This window comes from Carcharhinus amblyrhynchos, chromosome 12 (assembly GCF_965287045.1).
Source record: "Carcharhinus amblyrhynchos chromosome 12, sCarAmb.v2.hapA, whole genome shotgun sequence".
NCBI classification, from domain to species: Eukaryota; Metazoa; Chordata; class Chondrichthyes; order Carcharhiniformes; family Carcharhinidae; genus Carcharhinus; species Carcharhinus amblyrhynchos.
The window spans coordinates 77,157,366-77,183,038 of record NC_137335.1 but is presented as its reverse complement, the minus strand read 5'-3'; the positions used below and the strand labels follow the sequence as shown (position 1 = coordinate 77,183,038).

Below are 25,673 nucleotides of genomic sequence, written 5' to 3'. Positions count from 1 at the left end.
TCCCCAGATCCAGCACAATCTCTATGTAGATAATGGGACTTAAATATTTGGTGTTGGGGGGGGCGGGAGGAGGAGAAGACAGAAGAGACACTTTTACAATGAATTAGTGTTCTATAAAATTAGTTAAAGGCAGTTAACAGCATTCAACTCAAGTGGACCTGGTTTGAATTCTATCACCCTCAGGGGATCCACTTTGTCAATATTTGGACATTTAATTGTATGTCAAGTGTTCATCTTTCTCAAACACTCATTTTGTTTCATTCTGAATACTTTCACCCCATCATCAAATTCTATATGATAGCTATTTTCCCCAAGCGGCAAACATTTACTGTGCATTATTTTACATGTTCTTGTGGAAACCAGAAATAGCGTGAAAACATCTTTCTGCACAAGTTCATTAGTTCAACATGAACTAAATGACATCTTAAAATGCGATCAGATCGCAACCAGTGGACAATCTCATTTAATTAAATAATAATTGAATGTTTAGTTACACACATGCTTATTATGCAACAGTGATTACATTTTCAAGTGGTCAAAGATCTTCCAATCAGCATTAGCTATATTACAGGAAAACCATCTTTTCAGACAAATCCATCAATCCAACCCCAAAAACCAGTGACACCAAAACAAAAAACCAGATAAATAACTAGTCTAAAAAATAAACAATAATTAGCAATGGGGATAACATGCTCAATTCAAAGAGCAAAAATTACTGAAAATTCAAACCACATGCTGTGTCTCCATAACCTTAGACACTGTATAGGCAATGTCTCAAATACAGTTGCCATGTACCACAAGTAAATAGAAAACTACTCAGGCATCACTAAGCACAAAATAAATTGTTCAGATAGTTTGCATTGGTTCATTCCTTAAGCATTAGGTAAATTATCAATTTACTGAACAGCAATAAAATTAGACCAAAAAATATTTTGTATAGGGTTAAACTGAAGATAAATTCAATTCTCATGGCAAGGGGTAGAGGTTGGAAAAGTCACAACCACAATACTCAGTCACAAGATGTTTTATAGGTCCCACTTTTCATATTAGAGTATAATTGATTGCAATTCACTATTCGATTAGATGAACACACTGCCCATCTGTCCACGAAAATATCGTGATTGCTGATTTAGAAGTGTCTCTTTGTACTGTACAGAAAAGTCATCTTTACTTCGACCATGAGAAATTTTCAACAAAGCAAGTATCGCCAACACAATCCACACTATCCAAGCACACCAGAGACCAAACTGAAAAATAACAAACATGAAAGTTACTGATGCTTAAACCACACTAGTTTTCTTATTAATTTCAAGAAGCACAACTGCTACATCACAACACTTACCTGTGCAGTACCAAAGTTATCATAGAACATAGTTGGAACCTCATTCAGAAAAACAGGTTCTTCTTGGGCATCTCTGCAACTGTAATAAAGTAAATTGAATAACATTAATTAGCTCTATAAAAAGAACTGGGATAAAGCATTCCACTTAAGGGATATATTCAAAGAATCTCAAAACTGCTGTCTTAACATACCAAATATTAAACAAAAACAGATATGATCCAACTTCTTGGCTCCTCTGTTCGATTTTGACTAATTTTTAAATGTTGTCCAGTACAAAGGAATGAAAAAGGCTGCTCAATGATCAATGGATTTGATCCATCAGGACAAAGCCATTTAACACCACCAAGAGTCAGCCCATTTCCAGCCCTGTGAACATCAGCTCTCAAGGTGAGAAAGAGGAGGAACGAACAGCCTGGACTCAGTTTAGAAACCATAGAAATCCTACAGTGCAGAAAGAGGCCATCTGGCCCATCGAGTCTGCACCAACCACAATCCCACACAAGCCCTACCCCCATATCCCTATTTATTTATCTGCTAATCCCTCTAACCTATGCATTGCAGGACATTAAGGGGTAACTTTAACATGGTCAATCAACCTAACCTGCACATCTTTGGACTGTGGGAGGAAATCAGAACATCCGGAGGAAACCCATGCAGACACAAGGAGAATGTGCAAACTCCACACAGATGGTGACCCAAGTCAGGAATCAAACCCAGGTCCCTGGAAATGTGAAGCAGCAGTGTAAATCATTGTGTTGCCATGCCGCCCCCCATTTGAGGTGGAAGCAGTTGTACTTCTGTACAATCCAATCCCTCAATCCAAAGGAACAGCCCAAGTCATTACTCAAATTGGCACTTTTCATCAGATTCAATTGAATTCGGACCAACATGTTTAACAAAAACATCGAAAAAACATTATTTTCCAGATGTATTTAAAATATTCAATTGAATGGTTTAAAGCTTTAAAGTTTAAAGTTTGAGTGTCACAAGTAGGTTTATATGGCAATGTACTTAATATGAAAATCTCCAAGTTGCTACACTCCAGCACCTGTTTGGGTGCACTGAGGGAGAATTTTGCATGCACGTAATCAGCTTGGACTGTGGGAGGAAACTGGACAAAACCCATAAACATAGGAAGAACATGTAAATTCCTCAGTCATCGAAACCTGGAATCAAATCCAGGTACCCAGCATTGAGGTAGTTGTGCTAACCACCATGCCACTCAGCTGTGTGTAAATCTGAAAACAATAGCACTCTGGCTACTGTACCCAACAAAGCACAACCTGGACACAGTAGTATAAACCCTTGGTAATGACTTAAATAATTTGAACAGTTTAGATGACAAAGGAACCACTTTTAGCTTCTTTCTCCCCCAAAGCGAGGAAAAAGGCTAAACCAAAAGATTCTCCATGTCAAAAGAAGAAAACTCATTAGACCAACCTCCAATTCTAAAATGGCCTTTTGAACATCAGACCAAATTCACTGGGTGCAACTGTCCTAGCAGATAGCTTCTGCATTTAATGGAAATTCAGGGTACATTGGATCAGTGGTTAAAATAGTGCTCAAAAGACACCATGCAACATTTCAGGCAATATAGTGATTGGGAAAGAAAAAGTACCTGGGATGCAGTTCATAGATTGGTTGAATTTGTAAAATATTCCGTTGCATGTGTTTATTTAGAGTTAATGTCCCAAGCAGGTAAAGTCACCTTGTTCCCAGATGTTTAGAGCTTAGTGTCACAAATAAGCTTACATTAACACTGCAATGAAGTTATGTGAAAATCCCCACACTCCAGCATCTGTTCAGGTACACGGCTGGGGGCGGTGGCGGGTGTGTGTGTGTGTGTGTGTGTGTGTGTGTGTGTGTGAGAGAGAGAGAGAGGTGAGAGACATTACGGGGTCTAAAGTTAAGGAGAGGGTACAGGTAAGGGAAGAGGCCGAGGATGTCCCAATAATAAAGGAAGTAGGGGGCGTGAGTATGGTTGGTGGCGTTCTGGCAAATAGGGTACAGGTGAAGGCTGGGATGAAGGCACTTTATCTAAATGCACGAAGCATTCAGAATAAAGTGGATGAGCTGATGGCGCAGATCAGCACAAATGGATATGATCTGGCGGCCAATACAGAGACATGGCTGCAAGGTGACAGGGACTGGGAGCTGAATGTCCAGGGGTATCAAGTGTTTAGGAAGGATAGGCGGGGGCGTAGCTCTGCTGATTAAGGATAGCATCAGGGTGGTAGCAAGGGATGATATAGGAACCAAAGAGCAGAAAGTGGAATCATTGTGGGTGGAGATTAGGAACAGCAAAGGGAGGAAGACGCTGGTGGGTGTCATCTATAGGCCCCCAAATAATGATCTGGAGGTGGGGCGGGCTGTTAACGCGCAAATAAACGCAGCGTGCAGAAATGGAACAGCGATAATTATGGGGGATTTCAATCTACATATTGATTGGTCGACCCATGTTGGACACGGTGGGCTTGAGGAGGGGTTCCTGGAATGCTGCCGGGATAGTTTCCTTGAACAGTGTGTGTTGGAGCCGACGAGGGAGCGAACTATCTTGGATCTGGTGTTATGTAACGAGGCAGGTAGAATTAGGGACCTTGTGGTGAAGGATCCTCTTGGGGAGAGTGATCATTGTATGGTGGAGTTTCTGGTGCAGATGGAGGAGGAGAAAGTGGGTTCCCAGACACACGTCCTTTGTTTGAACAGAGGGGAGTACGGAAGGATGAGAGAAGAATTGGCGAATGTTGACTGGGGGAGCGCGTTGGAAGGTAGGTCTGCTGAGGAGCAGTGGAGGATCTTTAAGGAGATCTTTCTTGGTGCTCAGCAGAAATTTATTCCGATGGTTAAAAGGGACCATAGGAGGAGAGGTAATAAGCCGTGGATAACGAAGGAGGTGAAGGAAAGTGTTAAATTAAAAGCGGAGGCGTTTAAAGTAGCTAATAGTGGGCAAGAAGAGGATTGGGAGAGGTTTAAATGTCAACAAAGATTGACAAAGAAGTTGATAAAGAAGGGTAGGAGAAACTATGAAGCTGGGCTAGCGCTTAATATAAAAAAAGGATAGCAAGAGTTTTTATAAATATATAAGAAAGAAAGAGGCTGGCTAGGGTGAACGTTGGACCCTTAGAGGATGAGAGGGGGGACTTAGTGGTAGGGGATGGGGAAATGGCTGAGGCCTTGAATAACTTTTGTTTCGGTCTTCACAGAGGAGGACGTGAATAATTTGCCAGGTAATAGCAATGGAAAGATGGTAGGACAAGAGGGTCTCAATGACATTATTGTTACTAGAGAAGTGGTGCTCGACAGACTGGAGGGACTGATTATGGACAAGTCCCCAGGACCGGATGGAATGCATCCGAGGGTTCTGAAAGAAATGGCAGAGGTGATAGTGGATGCCTTGGTGGTTATTTTCCAAACGTCGCTTGATTCCGGGGAAGTGCCGGAAGATTGGAAAACGGCTAATGTTACGCTGTTGTTTAAGAAGGGTGGCAGGCAAAAGGCAGGGAATTATAGGCCGGTTAGTTTAACGTCTGTTGTAGGTAAAATGTTAGAATCCGTCATCAAGGAGGAAATAGCGAGGCATCTTGAGGGGAATTGCTTGATAGAGCAGACGCAGCACGGTTTCGTTAAGGGGAAGTCGTGTCTGACAAATTTATTGGAGTTCTATGAGGATGTGTCTAGGGCGGTGGATAGAGGAGAACCGGTGAATCTCTGGAATTCTCTGCCCGTTGAAGTGGTGGAGGCTGCCTTGCTAAATATTTTTAAGACGCGGGTTGATGGGTTTTTGATAGGAGAGGGGATTGAGGGTTATGGGGAGAGGGCGGGAAAGTGGAAGTGAGCAGCGACAGATCAGCCATGATCTTATTGAATGGCGGCACAGGCTCGAAGGGCTGGATGGCCTACTCCTGCTCCTATTTCTTATGTTCTTATGTGGTCTTTCTTGATTTTCAGAAGGCATTTGACAGGTGATCAGGATGCTGGCCTTCATAGCGAGGGGAATTGAATATAAAAGTAGGGAGGTCTTGCTGCGGCTGTATAGGGCATTGGTGAGGCCGCAGCTGGAATACTGTGTGCAGTTTTGGGCGCTGTACTTACGCAAGGACATTTTGGCCTTGGAGGGAGTGCAGAGGAGGTTTACTAGGCTGATGCTGGAGTTAAGGGGGTTGAGCTATGAGGAGAGGCTGAATAAACTAGGCTTGTACTCGTTAGAGTTTAGAAGAATGAGGGGAGATCTCATTGAGACGTGTAAGATGATGAATGGGATGGATAGGATAGAGGTGGAGAGACTCTTCCCGCTCAGAAAGGACAGTAGGACTAGGGGGCACAGCCTCAAGATAAAGGGGGGGGTTTTAGAACGGAGTTGAGGAGGAACTTCTTCACTCAAAGGGTGGTGAATCTCTGGAATTCTCTGCCCGTTGAAGTGGTGGAGGCTGCCTCGCTAAATATTTTTAAGACGCGGGTTGATGGGTTTTTGATAAGAGAGGGGATTAAGGGTTATGGGGAGGGCGAGAAAGTGGAACTGAGCCACGACAGATCAGCCATGATCTTATTGAATGGCGGGGCAGGCTCGAAGGGCTGGATGGCCTATTCCTGCTCCTATTTCTTATGTTCTTATGTTATGTTTATGTACTTAACCAACATGTCTTTCAGATTACTGGTGCACCCAGAAGAAGCCCCATCCAGATACAGGGAGAATGTGCAAGCTGTGCACACAGTCACCCAAGCTTCAAATCAAACACAGGTCATTGGAGCTGTGAAGCAGAGGTGCTAACTAATGTGGTGATTTAACTGGAGGATTACAACACCTCAGGCAAGGGGCAAGGTTGAGAAGGCAGAGCCATCATGAATAACCTCAACCAGTATGGGAATTAACACCAGCAGCCTAGGTTCATTCTACATGACGAACCAGCTGTCCAGGCAGCTGACCTAACTGTCTCCCAAATCCCCAAACATTGGACATGGAGATTTATGATTTAGTGCAGTCTTCAGAAGAAGGATTTTAAGTGGAGGAGTTATTTGTATGCATATGTAATTTATATTGTCTTTACTTACATATTATCATACCTTATTGTCATGTTACCCTTGTTTGTGACTGATTCACACCATATATTAAGGCCATCACTCACTGTGGCACTGGCAACCAGCATCAGCAAAGCAATGGTGCAGCAAAGAAGCATGCTCACAAATTCTGAAAAGAGTGATCTATAAGGAGATAAAAATCAAATTAAAAGACAACATATACAATAATCAGTATATGAATTTTAGGAGTATTATTCATTGGACAGACTTTTTTATTCAATCAAGGGACAGTATTTATTGCACATCCCCAATTGCCCTTGAAAGTGGTAATGAGCTGCCTTTTTGAAACTGCAGTCCACATGCTATGGGTTGAACCACAATGCCGTTAGGAAGGAAATGCCAGGGTTTTGACTCAGTGACTGCAAAGGAACGGGGACATATTTCCAGGATTGGGAGTGGCTGGGAGGGGAACTTGTAGGTGGTGGCATTGTCATGTATCTGTTGCCCTTGTAGACAGAAGTGGTTGTGGATTTCAAAGATGGTGTCTAAAGATCGTTGTCAAATTTCTGCAATGCATCATCAGTGGTGGGGGGAATGGATGTTTGAGGTGCCAATCAAGCAGACTGCTTTGTCCGGGATGGAATGTTGTTGGGGCTGCACCCATCAAGGCAAGTGGGGGGTATTACACACATCCACACATGGGCAGCATGGTGGCAGTTGTTAGCTCTGCTGTCTCATAGCACCAAAGACCCAGGTTCGATTCCTGGTTTGGGTCGCTGACTGTGTGGAGTCTGCATGTTGTGTGTGGGTTTCCTCCGGTACTCAGATTTCCTCCCAGTCTGAAAGACATGCTGATTAGGTGCATTGGCCGTGCTGAATTCTCTGTGTACAAGAACAGATGTTGGAATGTGGCAAATAGGGGATTTTCACAGCAACTTCATTGCAATGTTAACATAAGCCTACTTTTGGCTAATAAACTTTACACTCCTAACTTGTGCCTTGTAGATGGCAGACAGGCTTTGGAGATTCAAGAGGTGAGTTATTCGCCATTGTATTCCTAGCCTCTGACCTGCTCTTGTAGCCTGTTTATATGGCAAGTCCAGTTGAGTTTCTGGTCAATGGTAACACCAAGGATGAGGGACATGGGGAGGGAATGCAGTGATAGTACACCACTGAATGTCAAAGGACAATGATGGTCATTACCTGGAATTTGTATAGCACAAATTACTGTCACTTGTCAGCCCAAGCCTGGATATTGTCCAGATCTTGTGGCACTTGAACATGAACTACTTGAATATCCGAGTCACAAATAATGCTGAACATCATGCAATCATTGGCAAACATCCCAACTTCTGACTTATTCTAAGCTTCCCACTACCAATTAGGCTGACTGGTTTGGATTTACCTTTTTCCTACTTTTATTTGATCAGAGTTTTTAATGTTTGCAAGCCTTAGAGTCCTCTAATACATCTCCCATATCAAAGTAGTGTTGCAAGATTGTGGCTAGAGCCTCTTATTTCCATTCTTCCTTTCCCAAGATGCATTCCATCAGAACTAATGAGTTTTCCCACCAAGTTCCTACTTAATTTATGTAGTTCTTCTAAATAGCTATCCTCTGCTCCTCAGGATTAATCCTTGTAAACATGGCACTCAATTCACTGCCTAATTAATTTCCTCAGAATATTATCCAGCAAACAACTTCTTGAACAAACTTAACTGACAGCTAGATAGGTTGGATTCTTGATTCAGTAAATTAGAATCAAAAGTTTAACCAGTTTTCATTTGAGATTTGATGGAAACATTATTTTTATACTATTCTTTATTACGTTCCCATGCTCTCACGGAGGACTCAAATTTAGTCATGCATAAGTTAATATTGATTAGTTTGCTCTCAGCATTATCCTCAGTTAATGTTTGCACAATTACTAGTTTTTATTACTATAGTCATTCCTTTACTTCATAAACTTTACTTAGCCTTCAAGACCTAGATTCAAGATTTGATTGGAAAACGGCTAATGTTTAAAAAGGGTAGCAGGCAAAAGGCAGGGAATTATAGGCCGGTTAGTTTAATGTCTGTTGTGGGAAAAATGCTTGAATCCGTCAAAGAAGAAATAGCGAGGCACCTTGAAGAATTGTTTGATAGAGCAGACGCAGCACGGATTCGTTAAGGGGAAGTTGTGTCTGACGAATTTATTGGAATTCTATGAGGATGTGACTAGTGCGGTAGACGGAGGGAAACCGGTGGATGAGGTGTTTCTCGATTTTCAGAAGGCGTTTGATAAGGTGCCGCACAAAAGGTTGCTTCAGAGGGTTGGGGGCATGGAGTTGGGGGTAAGGTGTTAGCGTGGATAGAGGATTGGCTGTCTAATAGGAGGCAGAGAGTTGGTATCAATGGGTGCTATTCGGATTGGCGGTTGGTGACTAGTGGAGTGCCCCAGGGATCGGTGCTGGGGCCTCAACTATTTACCATTCATATAGATTATTTGGAGAAGGGGGCTGAGTGTAGGGTGTCGAAATTTTCTGATGACACAAAGATAAGTGGAAAAGCAAATTGTGCGGAGGGTATGGAAAGTCTGCGGAGGGATCTAGATAGGCTAAGCGAGTGGGCGAGGACCTGGCAGATGGAGTACAATGTTAGCAAGTGTGAGGTTATCCACTTTGGCAGGAATAATAGTAGGAGGGATTATATTTAAAGGGCGAAAAGCTGCAGCATGCTACGGTGCAGAGGGACCTGGGGGTCCTTGTGCATGAGTCGCAAAAACCCAGCCTGCAGGTGCAGCAGGTGATCAGGAAGGCAAATGGGATGCTGGCCTTTATGGCGAGGGGGATTGAATATAAAAGCAGGGAGGTCTTGCTGCAACAGTACAGGGCACTGGTGAGGCCGCAGCTGGAGTACTGTGTGCAGTTTTGGTCACCGCACTTGCGCAAGGATATTTTGGCCTTGGAGGGAGTGCAGTGGATGTTCACTAGGCTGATACCGGAGATGAGGGGGTTGGACAATGGAGAGGCTGAATAGACTGGGTGTGTACTCGTTGGAATTTAGAAGGATGAGGGGGGATCTTATAGAGACGTACAAGATAATGAAGGGGATGGATAGGGTAGAGTTAGAGAGATTCTTCCCGCTCAGAAAGAACAGCAGGACTAGAGGGCACAGCCTCAAGGGGGGGCAGTTTAGAATGGAGTTGAGGAGGAACTTCTTCACTCAAAGGGTGGTGAATCTCTGGAATTTCCTGCCCGTTGATGTGGTAGAGGCTACCTCGCTAAATATATTTAAGACACGGGTAGATAGGTTTTTGGTAGGCAAGGGAATTAAGGGTTTTGGGGAGAAAGTAGGAAAGTGGAACTGAGCCACTTCAGATCAGCCATGATCTTATTGAATGGTGGGGCAGGCTCGAAGGGCTAGATGGCCTAACTCCTGCTCCTATTTCTTGTGGTCTTAAGATCTAACTTCTGTGATTCCTGCTGGTTTTTGTAAGGACTTTTCAGAATCTCCCATGTACAATTTTATTTCTACTTTTCATCCATCATTTAATTCTGCTTCTAATCAATCCTCTTATTTTTTCTTCTAATCTTAATGTCTCCTCCTCTGATAAGGAAGTTATATTTAGCTTGACAAATCTCAATCATTGAATGCATGATCATTTAAGTTACTAATCCTCTGACTGGCTAGGTACAAATCTGTCGTCAGTACTCAGCGCTGCATTCCAGATTCAGGAATGCAGTGTCGTCTTTAAGCAATCTCATTCATGTTTAGCTCAGATACTGAGCCTCAATTTATAAAACTCCTAAGATACAGGTGCCTTTACTATTGTTGTAGTTGTATAACCTTGCAGCACAAAAACAAATTACAAATGGTCTTCTCCAAACCTGACATTTTCCCCATTTCATACAATTTTTGTCAACTTAATCTGTTTTCCTCAAACATTCTTTTCCTTCTAAGCCCCTTTTTGGAGATTGATCAAATTCCAAAATAATGGATTTGCACAGCTCAAGAATCAACTGTCTTTCTGACCCTAAAATCTGTCATGCTCTTACAATCTGCTGGGGAGCAAGTAAGGAGTCATTAATAGTCCTCAGAACTTGATCACAAATTCTCATGGAACCATCCACAGAGTACAACTGAGTCATATCTTATTTGTCACAATTAACTTGCCCACCCTACCTTTGAATATTGAAATTCTTCAAAGTGAAGTTCTCTGCAAAATATTTCTCATTTACCCTAGCTGCTACCTCCACTTCAAATTGGTAATAACTGCCAATTGCAGGAAACCGTCAAATGGCCTAGTGGTATTAATGCTAGACTATTAATGCAGAAACTCAGCTAATGTTCAAATCCCATCATGGCAGATATTGAATTTAAATTACACTAAAAATATCTGGCATTAAGAATCTACTGATTACTCATGAAACCACTGTCAATTGTCAGAAAAATCCATCTGTTTACTAATGTCCTTTAGGGAAGGAAATCTGCCATCCTTACCTGGTCTGGCCTACATGTGATTCCAGAGCCACAGCCATGTGGTTGACTCTAAACTGCAGTCTGAAATGGCCTAGGAAGCCACTCAGCTCCAAGTGCAACTAGGCATGGGCAATAAATGCTGTCCAGCCAGCAAGGCACATGTTCCACAAATGAATTTTTAAAGGTTGTATTCAAATTAAAAGATAACAAAAGTAACATCTAAACAACTAAACAACCATTTGGCTCCAACTCTGATCTTTCATGTTCTGCTGCTAGCAAGTTGTTTTTTTAACACCAAGCCCAAACCCTTGTAATTTTTTGGTACGCATTAGCTCAGAATAATTACACCAAGCCAGTGAATAGCATGCTCCAGCAAGAGGTTTGAAGCAGAATATATGACTTTGGACTGACTCATATTTCATAGTAATGAAACTGTAATTGAAGTTCTTCCATAAGCTTTTTGATCTGTGCAATTCTGAATTTATCAGTACAATCTTAAAAATTATTCCATTACACAGACCAATGCCAAACAAGCAAAACAAAGTCATGGGAGACTTTAATGGGAACAATTAAATTAAATGTACATCGCATGTTAACAAATTAACTATAATCAAGCAGGTCTCCAATTGCCCTAAATGTCTTAAATACCATTTTTGTCACAAAATCCCAACAAAATCTCAAAAGCACATGAAATATCTGTTACTCCTGTTAAAGAATGATCTGAAAAATGGAAAATGTGACCATAATGCATTCAGGCAGATTGCAACTAGTGTAGTTTTGAAACACTGGTCAATTCACTTATATTTCAGATTAGGAGGAATTAGCATTGATAGGAGGAACATAAGTAGGCCATTTAGCCCCTCAAATCCGTTCCACAATGCAGCAAGATCTGCAACCTCACTCCACATCCACCTTTTCCCTATATCCTTTCATAGCACATCTTATTGGTTCCAAATTAACAATCTAGCATCAACTGCAATTTGGAGAAAGGTTTCCAAACTTTCAGGATCCTTTGTTTACAGATACAATTCCCAATTTCATTACTTAAAAGGTCTGGCTAGACTATGCCCCCTAAAGTCCACAATGAGAAAAATAGTTTCTCCCTCACTACCCTATCAGGAGCTCTAATTATCTTAATCTTCAATTAAAAATCACCTTAAAACTTCTAAATGCTGGGAAATAGACATGCAATTTTTGTAATTTCACCTCCTAACTTAATGTTTTAAAATATGAGCATCATTCTAAATCTATATTGCACTCCCTCCAGGGTCAACCTATGAAAAATATTCAGTTCTGACTTCAACCTGCTGAGCAAATATCACAACAATCTTCCCTGATCATCTGCAAGTCACAATTATATCCCTACAATATTTCAGCACTCCCCATGTTAGAAAGGCAACTTTTGTCCAGACAATTCCACGTAACAATTTCGCGACTAACTCTCTCCAGCCAGAATTTCAGCGAGATTAGGGAACCTATCCCAACTTCAGCCCACTAATTTGGGATGATTTTCTTCAAATGTCTACTTGCGAGCAAAACACATTTTTACAATTTCAAAGTAAATGCATCAAATTCAAAATTGAACTTCATCGGTCAACATGGTCAGACTGAAAGCTATACCACAACTTGGAGTAAAAAATCATTCAACCCCTTGAGCCTATGCCACCATACAATCCATTTCAAACAGCACCATGGATGTACCTACACCACACAGACTACAGCAGCTCACCACCGCTGTCTCAGGGGCAGTTCGGGACAGGAAAACAAACACCTGCCAGCAAAGCCCACCTCCTGCAAAACAGAACAAATAACAGCTGATCTTTTACCTCTCATTTTCCCGCACTATCCCCACATCCCTTGTCTTGAGCTCAAAGACACAGCAAAAGGAGGCCTTTCTGGCCCTCACAAAAGGGCACAAATGAGGGAGATAATCATTAACTTCAGGAAGCATAGTGGAGGACATGCCCTTGTCTAGATCCACAGGGACAAAGTAGAAATGGTCAACAGCTTAGAGGTTTTGGGTGTCCAGATCACTAACAACCTGTCCTGGTTCCTCCATGTCAATGCTATAGTTAAAAAAGTCCACCAATATCCCTACTTTCTCAGAAGACAAAGGAAATTTGGCACATCTGCTATGACTCTAACTTTTACAGATGCACCATAGAAAGCTTTCTATGTTTCATAGCTTGGTACGCTCCTGCTCTGGCCAAGACTACAATAAACTACAAAGTCATGAACAAAGTCCAGTCCATTACTCAAACCAGCCTCCCATCCACACTTCCTACTACCTTGGAAAAGCAGCCAGCATAATTAATGAGCCCACACACCCCACACATACTCTCTTCCACCTTCTTACATCAGGAAAAAGATACCCAACTCAAGAACAGTTTCTTCTCTGTTGCCATCAGAATTTTTAGTGGACCTCCCTCTCATTAAAGAGAGTCTTTCTCTACATCCCTAAACATGACTAATTCTGCACTCTGCATTCCTTCTTTATATACAGTATGCTTTGTCTCCATAGCACACATGAAACGATACTTCTCGCTGCATGCTGATAGATGTGACAATAAGTCAAATAAGCAGTATTAGGCCACACCACCCCTCACACCAGGGCGCGCACACACACCAACAGGAGGGCCACACCACCCCTCACACCTGGGCACACATACCAACAGGAGGGCCACACCACCCCTCACACCAGGGCACACACACCAACAGGAGGGCCACCCCACACTAACAGAATGACAGCCTCTGGGGCTAGAGAAATCCAAAGATTCAGCACCCTCTGAGTGGAGACCTCACCCCTCAGTTGCCCTCACCCCAAGCCAAGTTGACAAGTACTTACTCCTCAAAGTCCTTGCAGAGGAAGTAGGTGCTCCTGAAGCCCTGCAGCGCCGAGTAGGCGCAGCTGAAGATGCCCATGAAGAGGCTGTAGCGGCAGGCGGGCGGCGGCCCCCAGCGAAGCAGGCGGAAGCAGTACGCCTCCTCGCAGCTGCCGTTGGCCGGCTCCCAGCGGCCGGCTGCGTACAGTAGGCAGCGCCCCCGCAGCTGGTGCTGGTCCTGCCCCAGCGGCACGGCGGCGAACAGAGCAAGCACGAAGGCCAGCAGGTAGGCGGTGCATTGACAGAACAGCAGCCGGTTGCTGATCCCCATCCTCTGCGGGCAGTGTTGGCGTCGGCGTGAAACTCGCTCGTGCGCGCTTTCTCTCGCTGAGGGAAAGGCGGTTTAACGGCCTCGCGCGAGGGGCTGCTCGAGCCGTTCAAATCGAGGCGGGAAAAGAGGGCGGGAATGGCAGGCGGGGCTTCAGTTAAAGGCGCAGCACCCAGCAACAAGAGGCCATTCTGAGTTTGTCTATTTGGTTTGACCTAAAAGACCTTGACTTAAAAGACCAAGAGGCCATTCTGTCCCTCATATAAAAACCGTAAGAACTCTCACAACACCAGGTTAAAATGCAGCAGGTTTATTTGGCAGCAAACGCCACTAGTTTTCCGAGCGCTGCTCCTTCGTCAGCTGACTGGGAGTTCTGTTCACAAACTGGGCACATAAAGACCCAAACTCAATTTACAGAATAATGCTTGGAATGCGAGTCTTTACAGCTAATCAAGTCTTAAAGGTACTGACAATGTGAGTGGCGAGAGCGTTAATCATAGGTTAAAGAGACATATATTGTCTCCAGACAGGACAGTGAGTGAGATTTTGCAAGCCCAGGCAAGTCGTGGGGGTTACAGATAGTGTGACATGAACCCAAGATCCCAGTTAGAACATAAGAAATAGGAGCAGGAGTAGGCCATCCAGCCCTTCGAGCCTGCCCCGCCATTCAATAAGATCATGGCTGATCTGTCGCTGCTCAGTTCCACTTTCCCGCCCTCTCCCCATAACCCTTAATCCCCTCTCTTATCAAAAACCCATCAACCCGCGTCTTAAAAATATTTAGCGAGGCAGCCTCCACCACCTCAACGGGCAGAGAATTCCAGAGATTCACCACCCTTTGAGTGAAGAAGTTCCTCCTCAACTCCGTTCTAAACCGCCCCCCTTTTATCTTGAGGCTGTGCCCCCTAGTCCTATTGTCTTTTTTGAGCGGGAAGAGTCTTTCCACCTCTATCCTATCCATCCCATTCATCATCTTATACGTCTCAATGAGATCTCCTCTCATTCTTCTAAACTCTAACGAGTACAAGCCCAGTTTATTCAGCCTCTCCTCATAGCTCAACCCCCTCAACTCCGGTATCAGCCTAGTAAACCTCCTCTGCACTCCCTCCAAGGCCAAAATATCTTTGCGCAGGTGCGGCGCCCAAAAATGCACACAGTACTCCAGTTGCGGCCTCACCAATGCCCTATACAGCTGCAGCAAGACCTCCCTACTTTTATATTCAATCCCCTTCGCTATGAAGGCCAGCATCCCATTCGCCTTCCTGACCACCTGCTGCACCTGCAAGCTGGGTTTTTGCGACTCATGCACAAGGACCCCGAGGTCCCTCTGCACCGTCGCCTGCTGCAGTTTTTCGCCTCGTAAGTAATAGTCCTTCCTACCATTTTTCCTACCAAAGTGGACCACCTCACACTTGCCAACATTAAATTCCATTTGTCATTTCCTGGCCCATTCGCCCAGCCTATCTAGATCCTTCTGCAGACTCTCCACACCCTCTGCACAATTTACCGTTCCACCAATCTTGGTGTCATCAGCAAATTTCGACACTCTACACTCGGTTCCCTCCTCCAGATCATCTATATAAATGGTAAAAAGCTGAGGCCCCAGCACCGACCCCTGGGGCACTCCACTAGTCACCATCCGCCAATCCGAATAGCACCCGTTGACCCCCACTCTCTGCCTCCTATTTGACAACCAATCTTCTATCCACGCTAACACCCTACCCCCAACTCCATGTCCCTCGACCTTCTGCAATAACCTCTTGTGAGGCACTTTGTCAAACGCTTTCTGAAAATCTAGAAAGACCACATCCACCGGCTCTCCTCTATCCACCGCCCTAGACACATCCTCATAGAACTCCAGTAAATAAATAAACTAATAAATAAATAAATAAACTCCAGTTGAGACTGTCCTCACGTGTGCGGAACTTGGCTATCAGTCTCTGCTCAGTGAGTCTGTGCTATCATGTGTCATGAAGGCTGCCTTGGAGAACGCTTACCCGAAGATCAGAGGCTGAATGCTCGTGACCACTGAAGTGTTCACCAACAGGAAGAGAACAGTCTTGCCTGGTGATCGTCAAGCAGTGTTGATTCATCCATTGTCGTAGTGTCTGCATGGTCTGTCCAATGTACCAAACCTCGTGACATCCTTTCCTGCAGCACATCAGGTAGACAACGTTGGCCAAGTTGCAAGAGTATGTACCACGTATCATGAGATGATGGCATCCGTATTGATAATCCGGCACATCTTGCAGAGGTTGTTGCTCATATAACGACACAGTGCATAGCAAGTAAATACGTGGAAATAAATGCATATAGTTGCTTGATTTGATTTGATTTTGATTTGTTATTGTCACATGTATTGTAAGAAATCTCACAACACCAGGTTACAGTCCAGCAGATTTATTTGGAATTACGAGCTTTCAGAGTGTTGCTCCTTCATAGGTGAGTGGAGAGTGTGGTTTGCAACCACAGCTCAATTGCAAGATAATTGCATCTCTGTTATATATGCCGTGTTTGTGAACCCAACTCTCCACTCACCTGAAGAAGAAGCAGCGCTCCAAAAGCTCGTGACTCCAAATAAACCTTTTGGACTTAAACCTGGTGTTGTGAGACCTCTTACTGTGCCTCCCCCAATCCAACACCAGCATCTCCACATCATGGTCACGTGTATTAGTAGAAGTGAAAAGTATTGTGTCTTGCACGCTATGCAGGCAAAGCATACTGTTCATCGAGAAAGAAAGGAGGGAGTGCAGAATGTACTGTTACAGTCATAGCTAAGCTATAGAGAAAGATCAATTTAATGCAACGTAGGTCCATTCACAAGTCTGATAGCAGCAGGGAAGAAACTGTTCTTCCGTCGGTTGGTAAGTGTCCTCAGACTTTTATAGAACAGTACAGCCCCTTCGGCTCTTGATGTTGTGCCGAGTTTTGTCCAAAACCAAGATCAAGCTATCCCATTCCCTATCATTCTGGTGTGCTCCATGTGCCTATCTAATAACCGCTTGAAAGTTCCTAAAGTGTCCGACTCCGCTATCACAGCAGGCAGTGTATTCCACACCCCAACCACTCTCTGAGTAAAGAGCCTATCTCAAACATCCCTCCTATATCTCCTCCCATCAACCTTATAGTTATGCCTCCTAATAACAGCTACATTCACCTGAGGAAATAGTCTCTGAATGTCCACTCTATCTATCCCCCTCATCATCTTATAAACCTCTATTAAGTCGCCTCTAATCCTCCTCCACTCTAAAGAGAAAAGCCCCAGCTTTCTCAACCTTTCCTCATAAGATCTATCCTCCAAACCAGGCAGCATCCAGGGTAAATCTCCTCTGCATTCTCTCCAATGCTTCCACATCCTTCTTATAGTGAGGTGACCAGAACTGCACACAACATTCCAAATGTGGTCTCACCAAGGTCCTGTACCATTCAGCATAACCCCACGGCTCTTAAACTCAAACCCCCTGTTAATAAACGCTAACACACTACAGGCCTTCTTCACGGCTCTATCCACTTGAGTGGCAACCTTCAGAGATCTGTGGATAGAAACCCCAAGACCTCTCTGTTCCTCCACATCCCTCAGAATCCTGCCATTGACCCAGTAATCCACATTCAAATTTGTACTACCAAATTGAATCACCTGGCACTTATCAGGGTTAAACTCCATCTGCCACTTTTTGGCCTAGCTCTTCATCCTAGCAAAGTCTCTTTGCAGCCTACAGTAACGCTCCACCTCATCCACTACTCCACAAATCTTGGTGTCATCAGCAAATTTACTGACCCACCCTTCAGCCTCCTCCTCCAAGTCATTGATAAAAATCTTTTTCCTGACAGAAGAAGATGGAACAGAGTATGTCTGGGGTGCGTAGGGTCCTTGATTATGCTGGCTGCTTTTCCGAGGCAGTGGGAAGTGTAGACAGAGTCAATGGATAGGAGGCTGGTTTGCTTTGTGGACTGGGTTTCATTCATGACCCTTTGTAGTTTTTGCAGTCTTGGGCAGAGCAGGAGCCATACTAAGCTGTGGTACAACTGGAAAGAATGTTTTCTATGTAAAAGTAAACTGTAAAACTGTAAAAGTTGATGACAGTCATACCGGACATGCGTACAGACATACAAGAGCAAGAGTATGTCATTCAGACCCTTAAGCCTGCTATAAATACACATTAAAAAGTGAACATTAACAATTGATCTAGCATCAGTTACTGTTTGCACCACCTTTCTTTTGTATGTTGATCTCTTTTCTAATTTCACATCTGAAAAACCTGGCTGTAATGATTAGACAATGCCCACTAGTTCCTGACTGCCCAGTCAGCAGAGTTCCTTCCATTCCACCCTATATGATCCCTTTAATATCTTGCATACTTGGATTAAATCATCATCCTTCTAAATTCCAGGTAAAATCAGCCAGATTTGTTTAACCTTTCCACATGCTTAACGTGTGAAATCCACTTATTAATCTTCTCCCTGGTTTGCCCCTTAACATCATGGAGAGACTTGTGTCTTCTGACGATCTCAATACCAATATTGACAGGAGCTCCAAGCTCTCTGCTTCCTCCTTGATCAGAGGCCTGAACAATCCCCATCCTCCACCATTCTCCTCCGCCTGACTGAACTTGTTCTGTCACTCAAAATTTCTCATTTAACTTGTCTCATTTCCTGCAAGTAACAAGTGTGGCCAAGTGTACCCTTAAGGACCCCAGTAATGCCTTTCCTTTTGTGAGGTATGTGGAACATTCCTTGTTCCAGTCCTACTCAGGCCCTCTCCCTCAAGGCTTTTTCTATTATATTGATGATTGCATCAATGCTGCTTCATCCTCTCGCCTAAACCTGGAAAAAATTATTGATTTTGCTTCCAATTTTTATCCTTCTCTCACTTCACATGGTCCATCTCCGACACTTCCCTTCCATGATCTCTCTGTTACTATTTCTGGTGTTAGATTGATCAATAATATTCATCACAAGCCCACTGACCCCCACAGCTACCTTGACTATAATCCCTCACACCCTGCTGCCTGTAAAGACTCCACCCCATTCTTCCAGTTTCTGCCTCTGTCTCATCTGTACTGATGATGTCACCTTCAAAAATGACACTGCTAACATGCCAGCCTTTTACCTTAGCTAAGGCTTCCCTGTGATTGACAGGGAACTCAAACAGATTTGATCCATTTCTCCACTCCTGCCCTCACCCCTTCTCCTCCCTCCCAGACCATGATAGGGCCCCCTTATCCTCACTTTCCATCGCACCAGCCACTGCATTCGAAGGATTATCCTCTGCCATTTCCGCTAACTCTAGCATGATGATGCCACCACTAAATATATCCCCACTCTACCCCCAGCCACCCCACATCAGCATTCCACAGGGACTGCTGTCTCCATGACACACTGGTCCACTCCTTCATTATGCCCAACTCCCCATCCCTCTCCCACAGCACCTTTCCTTGCAATCAGAGAAAGAGCTACACTTGAAATTTACCTCCACTCTCCTCACCGTTTAATGCCCCAAGCATTGCTTTCAGATTAAGCAACATTTCACTTGCACCTCCTTCAATTTAGCCTACTATATTCATGGCTCCCAATGCGTTCTCTATATTGGTGACACTGAACACAGATTGGGTGACAGCTTTGCGGAACACTTTCGTTCAGCCCTCAAGAATAATCACAATCTTCCTGTCATTTACCATTTTAATTCAGCATCTTGGTCTCAGTCCCACATGGCCTGCTGCAATGCCCCCAGTAAAGCCCAACATAAACTGGAGGAGCAGCATTTTATCTTCTGATTAGGCACATTACAGCCCTCAGGACTGAACACTGAGTTCAACAACTTTAGACTGTGACCTTTTTCCTCCATCTTTGTTTTAATATTGCAAACATTTCTTGATCCTATGCAGAAACTCTTCCCCTCCACCCCACATCCTCCCGGTCCAGGCCATCTGTCACTTGATCTTGGGCAGCATGGTGGCACAGTGGGCAGCACAGTGATTAGCACTGCTGTCTCACAGTGCCAGGGACCCAGATTTCATTCCTGGCTGGGGTCACTGTCTGTGGGGACTTTGCACATTCTCCCCATGTCTGCATGATTTCCTTCAGGTGCTGTAGTTTCCTTCCACAGTCCAAAGATGGTGTGGGTTAGGTGGATTGGCCATGCTAAATTACCATTTAGTATCAGGGGGACTAGCTAGGGTAAATGAATGGGATTATAGGGATAGGGCTGGGTGGGCTTGTGGTCGGTGCAGACTCGATGGACCAAATGGTTTCCTTCTGCATTTTAGGATTCTTTGATTTTCTCTTAAATTTTGCTGCATCTTTGTTGTAATCTGTCCCAGCTCTCATTAATCACTGGGCCAATCATTCCACCCACTCTCATATGGTATATAATCCAATACATTTCTTCCGCTCTTTAGTTCTATAGGAGAGTTATAAGTTTCAAAACATTAACTCTGTTTTCTTTCCCTATAGATGCTGCCAGACCTACCAGTATTGTTTGATTTTGTTTCATATTCCAGCATCCGTGATATTTTGTGTCTATTCTAGGTTTACTTAACCTGTGTTTGATCTTATAATGTCGCAGTTGATAGTGAAAAGAAACTTAAACAAATGACCCATCTCCGGACCATTATGTGGACCCAGTACGTCTAGAAAGAGGCAAATACATCCATTAGAAATATAGATTATTCATTTGGGTTACAGAATCAAAGAGTTGAGCTGAAGTTAAAATAATTTGATAACCTTTCTGTTTTAAACCATCCTAAAGCATACCACGTCGGCACAGAGATTAACTGTGGAGGTGGAAGGTTCCTTTGTTTAATTTATCCCTGTGTATTTGTTGACTGAAGCAAGATGCTGTAGACTGCATCTCAGTGGATTGAACAAGCCATCAAGAGATAGTAATCAGTTAGGCCTGCACTCTAATAAGAAGAAATACTAACTTCATCATTCACCACATTGAATGTGGATGGGGCTCTATCTCAGCTTGGATTCTGTGAGGAAAGATTTGCTCTAGCTTTACAACTATTGAAAGAAATCTACAGTGGTCCTCACAGTGTGTTTTGGCACAAAGCAATCAGCAGAGTTACTCAAAAACTTATGGACACGCAATTGGGTATCTGCCAGCAACTCAAACAAGGAGCTATCATGTGATTTGTGAAGAAAAGATGGAGGTCGCTGATTGGCCAAAAAAGCTAATGGAAGGGCTCCCATATAATCTTACCTCAGAGGATAGCTGGAATAGTGAGAAGAATTCAAGTGAATTCTGGAGGGCTGTGGCAAACCTTTTACTTGATCGCTAGAGAAATGAATGCACCTTAAAGGTTGTTGTAATATATAAGGGAATTATTGGGGAAATAAGTAAAATCAAGTTCATTGTACAAGTAGTTGTAAACTATAGGGTTAATAGTGCTTATTTTGTTTCATTTTTCTTTAAGTACAATGAAGTTTGTTTTTGTTTAAAAATGTGAAATCTCGTGGCATCATTCTGTTGGTTAATTGTTGGGTGTTTAGATTTCTTCTTTAAATGTCAATGGTCCATTACAGAATCATGACAGGAGGATATCATTTCTGTTTAAAGAATTTGTTCAAATAGTCCACTTTAAAAGGCCTTCTCATTTACTGCTTGGAAAATACATATTTTTTAGCCACTATTTTTCCTCCTAACTTTCAGAACCATTGATTGTAGCACTGCTAGAGCCTTTATGATTGAGATCCACTAACTGCATAGAGTGAAACCGTTGTGCCGTTGATGGCTTAACTATTCATTGAAAAGATTTACTGATCTGTTGGAGATGTCCTGCAATTACTTTCTCTGATGGAGTCCCATGGTGGGTCATTTTCATGATACTATTGAACACATTAGCCTAATACTTATGCCACAGGACTACCAGTATGGACCATGTGGGGCAAAACCCTACTACAGCAAATTATTCTCATGATTTGTGCTCAGAATATGGCCATGATAGTTGGATTATTCACCAATGTCCTTCAGGAAAGTGAGTATCTCATCCTTCTCCACTCTGCCTGAATAATGTCATGATCACACTAATTCACTGGTCCTTAATACCCCTAAGACATATAGGGACTTGTACCGAATGCTACGGGATCATCAGGAAATAATTGCATTTCAGACCTGATGGTGAAGGGAAGGTTATTGATGAAGCTTGAGATGATTGCCTTTCACTTTCCTCTTCTGCACTCAGCATTCCAACCAGTGGAAAGTTTGCCCCAGCTATAAATCCACATGTTCTTTCTTACAGCTATATTACAGTATTTAAAAATACACCAACCTAAATACTTCTTGACAGCAGCTCAATAACATGGCAACATAAGAGCAGGAGTAGGCCATTCAGTCCCTTGAGCATGCTTCACCATTCAATTAGGCAGATTATCTACCTCAACACCATTTTTCCATGCTATGCCCATATCCTTTGAATTCATTAGTATCTAGAAATCTAATAATTTCTGTCTGGAATGTACTCAGTGACTGCGGACCACACTGGGGTAGAGAATTCCAAAGTTCACTATGCTCTGAGTGAACAGATTCCTCCTCATCTCAGTCCTAAGTGGCTTATCTCTTATTTTGAATCTGTGTCCCCTAGTTATACACCTCCCTTCCTCCACACACCCTACCAGCACCCTCACACCTCCCCAATGCTGCCAGCCAGAGGGAATGTTCTTTCTAGGTGCTTAAGAATTTTTTAAGTTTCAAAGAGATTACCTCTCATACTTTTAAACTCTAGAATATAAGCCCAATTTCTCTCCTGATAAGATAGCTCAGCCATCCCAGGAATTGGGTATGGTGAACCTTTATGGTACTCCCATTGTACAAATTAAGACTTCATCACTGAGCTTATGTACAGTACAATTTGATAACAAAAGCCTTATTAATTACACAAATAGAATCATAGAATCCTACAGTGCCCATTTGGCCTTTCGAGTCTGCATCAACCACAATCCCACCCATATCCCCAAAAACCCATGCATTTACCCTAGCTAGTCCTCCTGACACGAAGGGGTAATTTAGCATGGCCAATCCACCTAACCTACGCATCTTTGGACTGTGGAAGGAAACTGGAGCACCTGGAGGAAACCCATGCAGACACAGGGAGAATGTGCAAATTCCACACAGACAGTGACTCAAGCCACAAATTGAACCTGGGTCCCTGGTGCTGTGAGGCAGCAGTGCTAACCACAAATGTGTCAATGAGATGGAGTCCAACAATGGGATCATAAGAACATAAGAAATAGGAGCAGGAGTAGGCCATCTAGCCCTTCGAGCCTGCCCCGCCATTCAATAAGATCATGGCTGATCTGTCGTGGCTCAGTTCCACTTTCCCGCCCTCTCCCCATAACCCTTAATCCCTTCTCTTATCAAAAACCCATCAACCCGCTTCTTAAAAATATTTAGCGAGGCAGCCTCCACCACTTCAACGGGCAGAGAATTCCAGAGATTCACCACCCTTTGAGTGAAGAAGTTCCTCCTCAACTCCGTTCTAAACCGCCTCCCCTTTATCTTGAGGCTGTGCCCCCTAGTCCTACTGTCTTTTTTGAGCGGGAAGAGTCTCTCCACCTCTATCCTATCCATCCCATTCATCATCTTATATGTCTCAATGAGATCTCCCCTCATTCTTCTAAACTCTAACGAGTACAAGCCTAGTTTATTCAGCCTCTCCTCATAGCTCAATCCCCTCAACTCCGGTATCAGCCTAGTAAACCTCCTCTGCACTCCCTCCAGGGCCAAAATATCCTTGCGCAGGTGCGGCGCCCAAAACTGCACACAGTACTCCAGCTGCGGCCTCACCAATGCCCTATACAGCTGCAGCAAGACCTCCCTACTTTTATATTCAATCCCCCTCGCTATGAAGGCCAGCATCCCATTCGCCTTCCTGACCACCTGCTGCACCTGCAAGCTGGGTTTTTGCGACTCATGCACAAGGACCCCGAGGTCCCTCTGCACCGTCGCCTGCTGCAGTTTTTCGCCACGTAAGTAATAGTCCTTCCTACCATTCTTCCTACCAAAGTGGACCACCTCACACTTGCCAACATTAAATTCCATTTGCCATTTCCTGGCCCATTCACCCAGCCTATCTAGATCCTTCTGCAGACTCTCCACACCCTCCGCACAATTTGCCGTTCCCCCAATCTTGGTGTCATCAGCAAATTTCGACACCCTGCACTCGGTTCCCTCCTCCAGATCATCTATATAAATGGTAAATAGCTGAGGCCCCAGCACCGACCCCTGGGGCACCCCACTAGTCACCATCCGCCAATCCGAATAGCACCCATTGACCCCCACTCTCTGCCTCCTATTTGACAACCAATCCTCTGGCAGAATATGGCAGAATATGGCAGAAGATACAAATAAGATTGAAATGATCCAAAGATGTGCTGCACAAATTTGTATAGGAAATACATTAGTGTCACATCCTTAATCAAAGATTTGGAATGAGAATCACTATAGCAAAGATGGGAGGAAAATAAACTGACCACAACCTATAAGATATAGAATGCACTTGTGAAACTTTACAGTATCTATTACCCTTTGGCAATGACAAAACATGAGGTAGCCAATCAATAATCTTTCTCCCATAATGGAACAAGTTGTCAAAGGAAATAATCACAGCCCCATCACTTAAAATCTTCAAAACCAAACTTTAGTTTATTTCCATTTAAAAAATTTCACTATCAGGACTTGCATTTGAGCAGGTCGTGCCTAGTTTAGCTAGTCACCCATATGAATGTTGATGGAGTACAGATATTAGCCTGTGATGTCAACTACAACTACAGCAGAAGCATCCCACTCATTTAACCTATCCATATCCCCTTGCAGCCTCAGGTCATTTCACAACATTCTTTCCTATTTGTGTCATCAGCAAACTTAGCAACCCATTCCATTCCAAACCTTTGATAAAGTGCATGATACTGGTGTATTTCCCCTACAGATTCAACCCCTTCATCCAAGTCATATGTACCAATTGTAAAAATCTGAGGTTCCACCTCTGGTCCCTATGACACATCATTTGTTACATCTTGCCATTTAGGGCTACCCTTGGTGTAATAACTTGGCTACACCACTTATGAATGAATTACAAACATTTATTAACAACCCTTTACAGGATGATGCATAATCAGTGCTTCCAGTCTTGCTACTAGGATCTAACTAAGCAAAACCTGTGCTCTTCTTGGGTTATCCCCTTGCTAGATACTGATTGGACAACACTCCAGAAGATCACCCCTTTAAGGGGCTAGCTGCTACACTTGGTTTGCTGTAGGTTCGCCAATCTTCTATCCATGCCAATGTGGTACCCCCTACACTATGAGTTTTAATTTTCTGCAATAACCTTTGAAATATCCAGCCTTATTCTATTCTGTAACTTATACAGTTTTTGTCTCCCCAAGTCCTCCCTATTCAAATCAAATAATCTATGCATTAACTTAACATTTAAAAAAGACGTGCTGGTTAGGTGCATTGGCCATGCTAAACTCTCCCTCACGTGTACCCGAACAGGCACCAGAGTGTGGTGACCAAGGGATTTTTACATTAACTTCATTGCATTAAGAAGCCTCACAACACCAGGTTAAAGTCCAACAGGTTTATTTGGAATCACGAGCTTGCGGAGCACTGCTCTTTCATCAAGTGAGCAGAGGCCTGGCTGAGGTGCGTTATAGACCCCAACAATCACATTTTGATTTGACGTGTCTTAAGTTTCCTTTGAACTT

At 43.5% G+C, this 25,673-nt stretch overlaps 1 protein-coding gene across 1 annotated transcript; it reads right to left on the bottom strand.

Annotated features, from left to right (window-relative positions):
- Positions 1-486: 486 nt before the first annotated feature.
- Positions 487-13,970, bottom strand: LOC145350637 (transmembrane protein 179-like). Its single transcript, XM_080199846.1, has 4 exons — positions 13,663-13,970; positions 6,404-6,541; positions 1,343-1,421; positions 487-1,247 (listed from the first exon to the last, which is right to left on the bottom strand). Exons 1-4 carry the CDS (start codon positions 13,968-13,970, stop codon positions 1,080-1,082), a joined length of 693 nt encoding a protein of 230 aa, XP_080055972.1. The 3' UTR covers positions 487-1,079.
- Between the last annotated feature and the right edge of the window lie 11,703 nt (positions 13,971-25,673).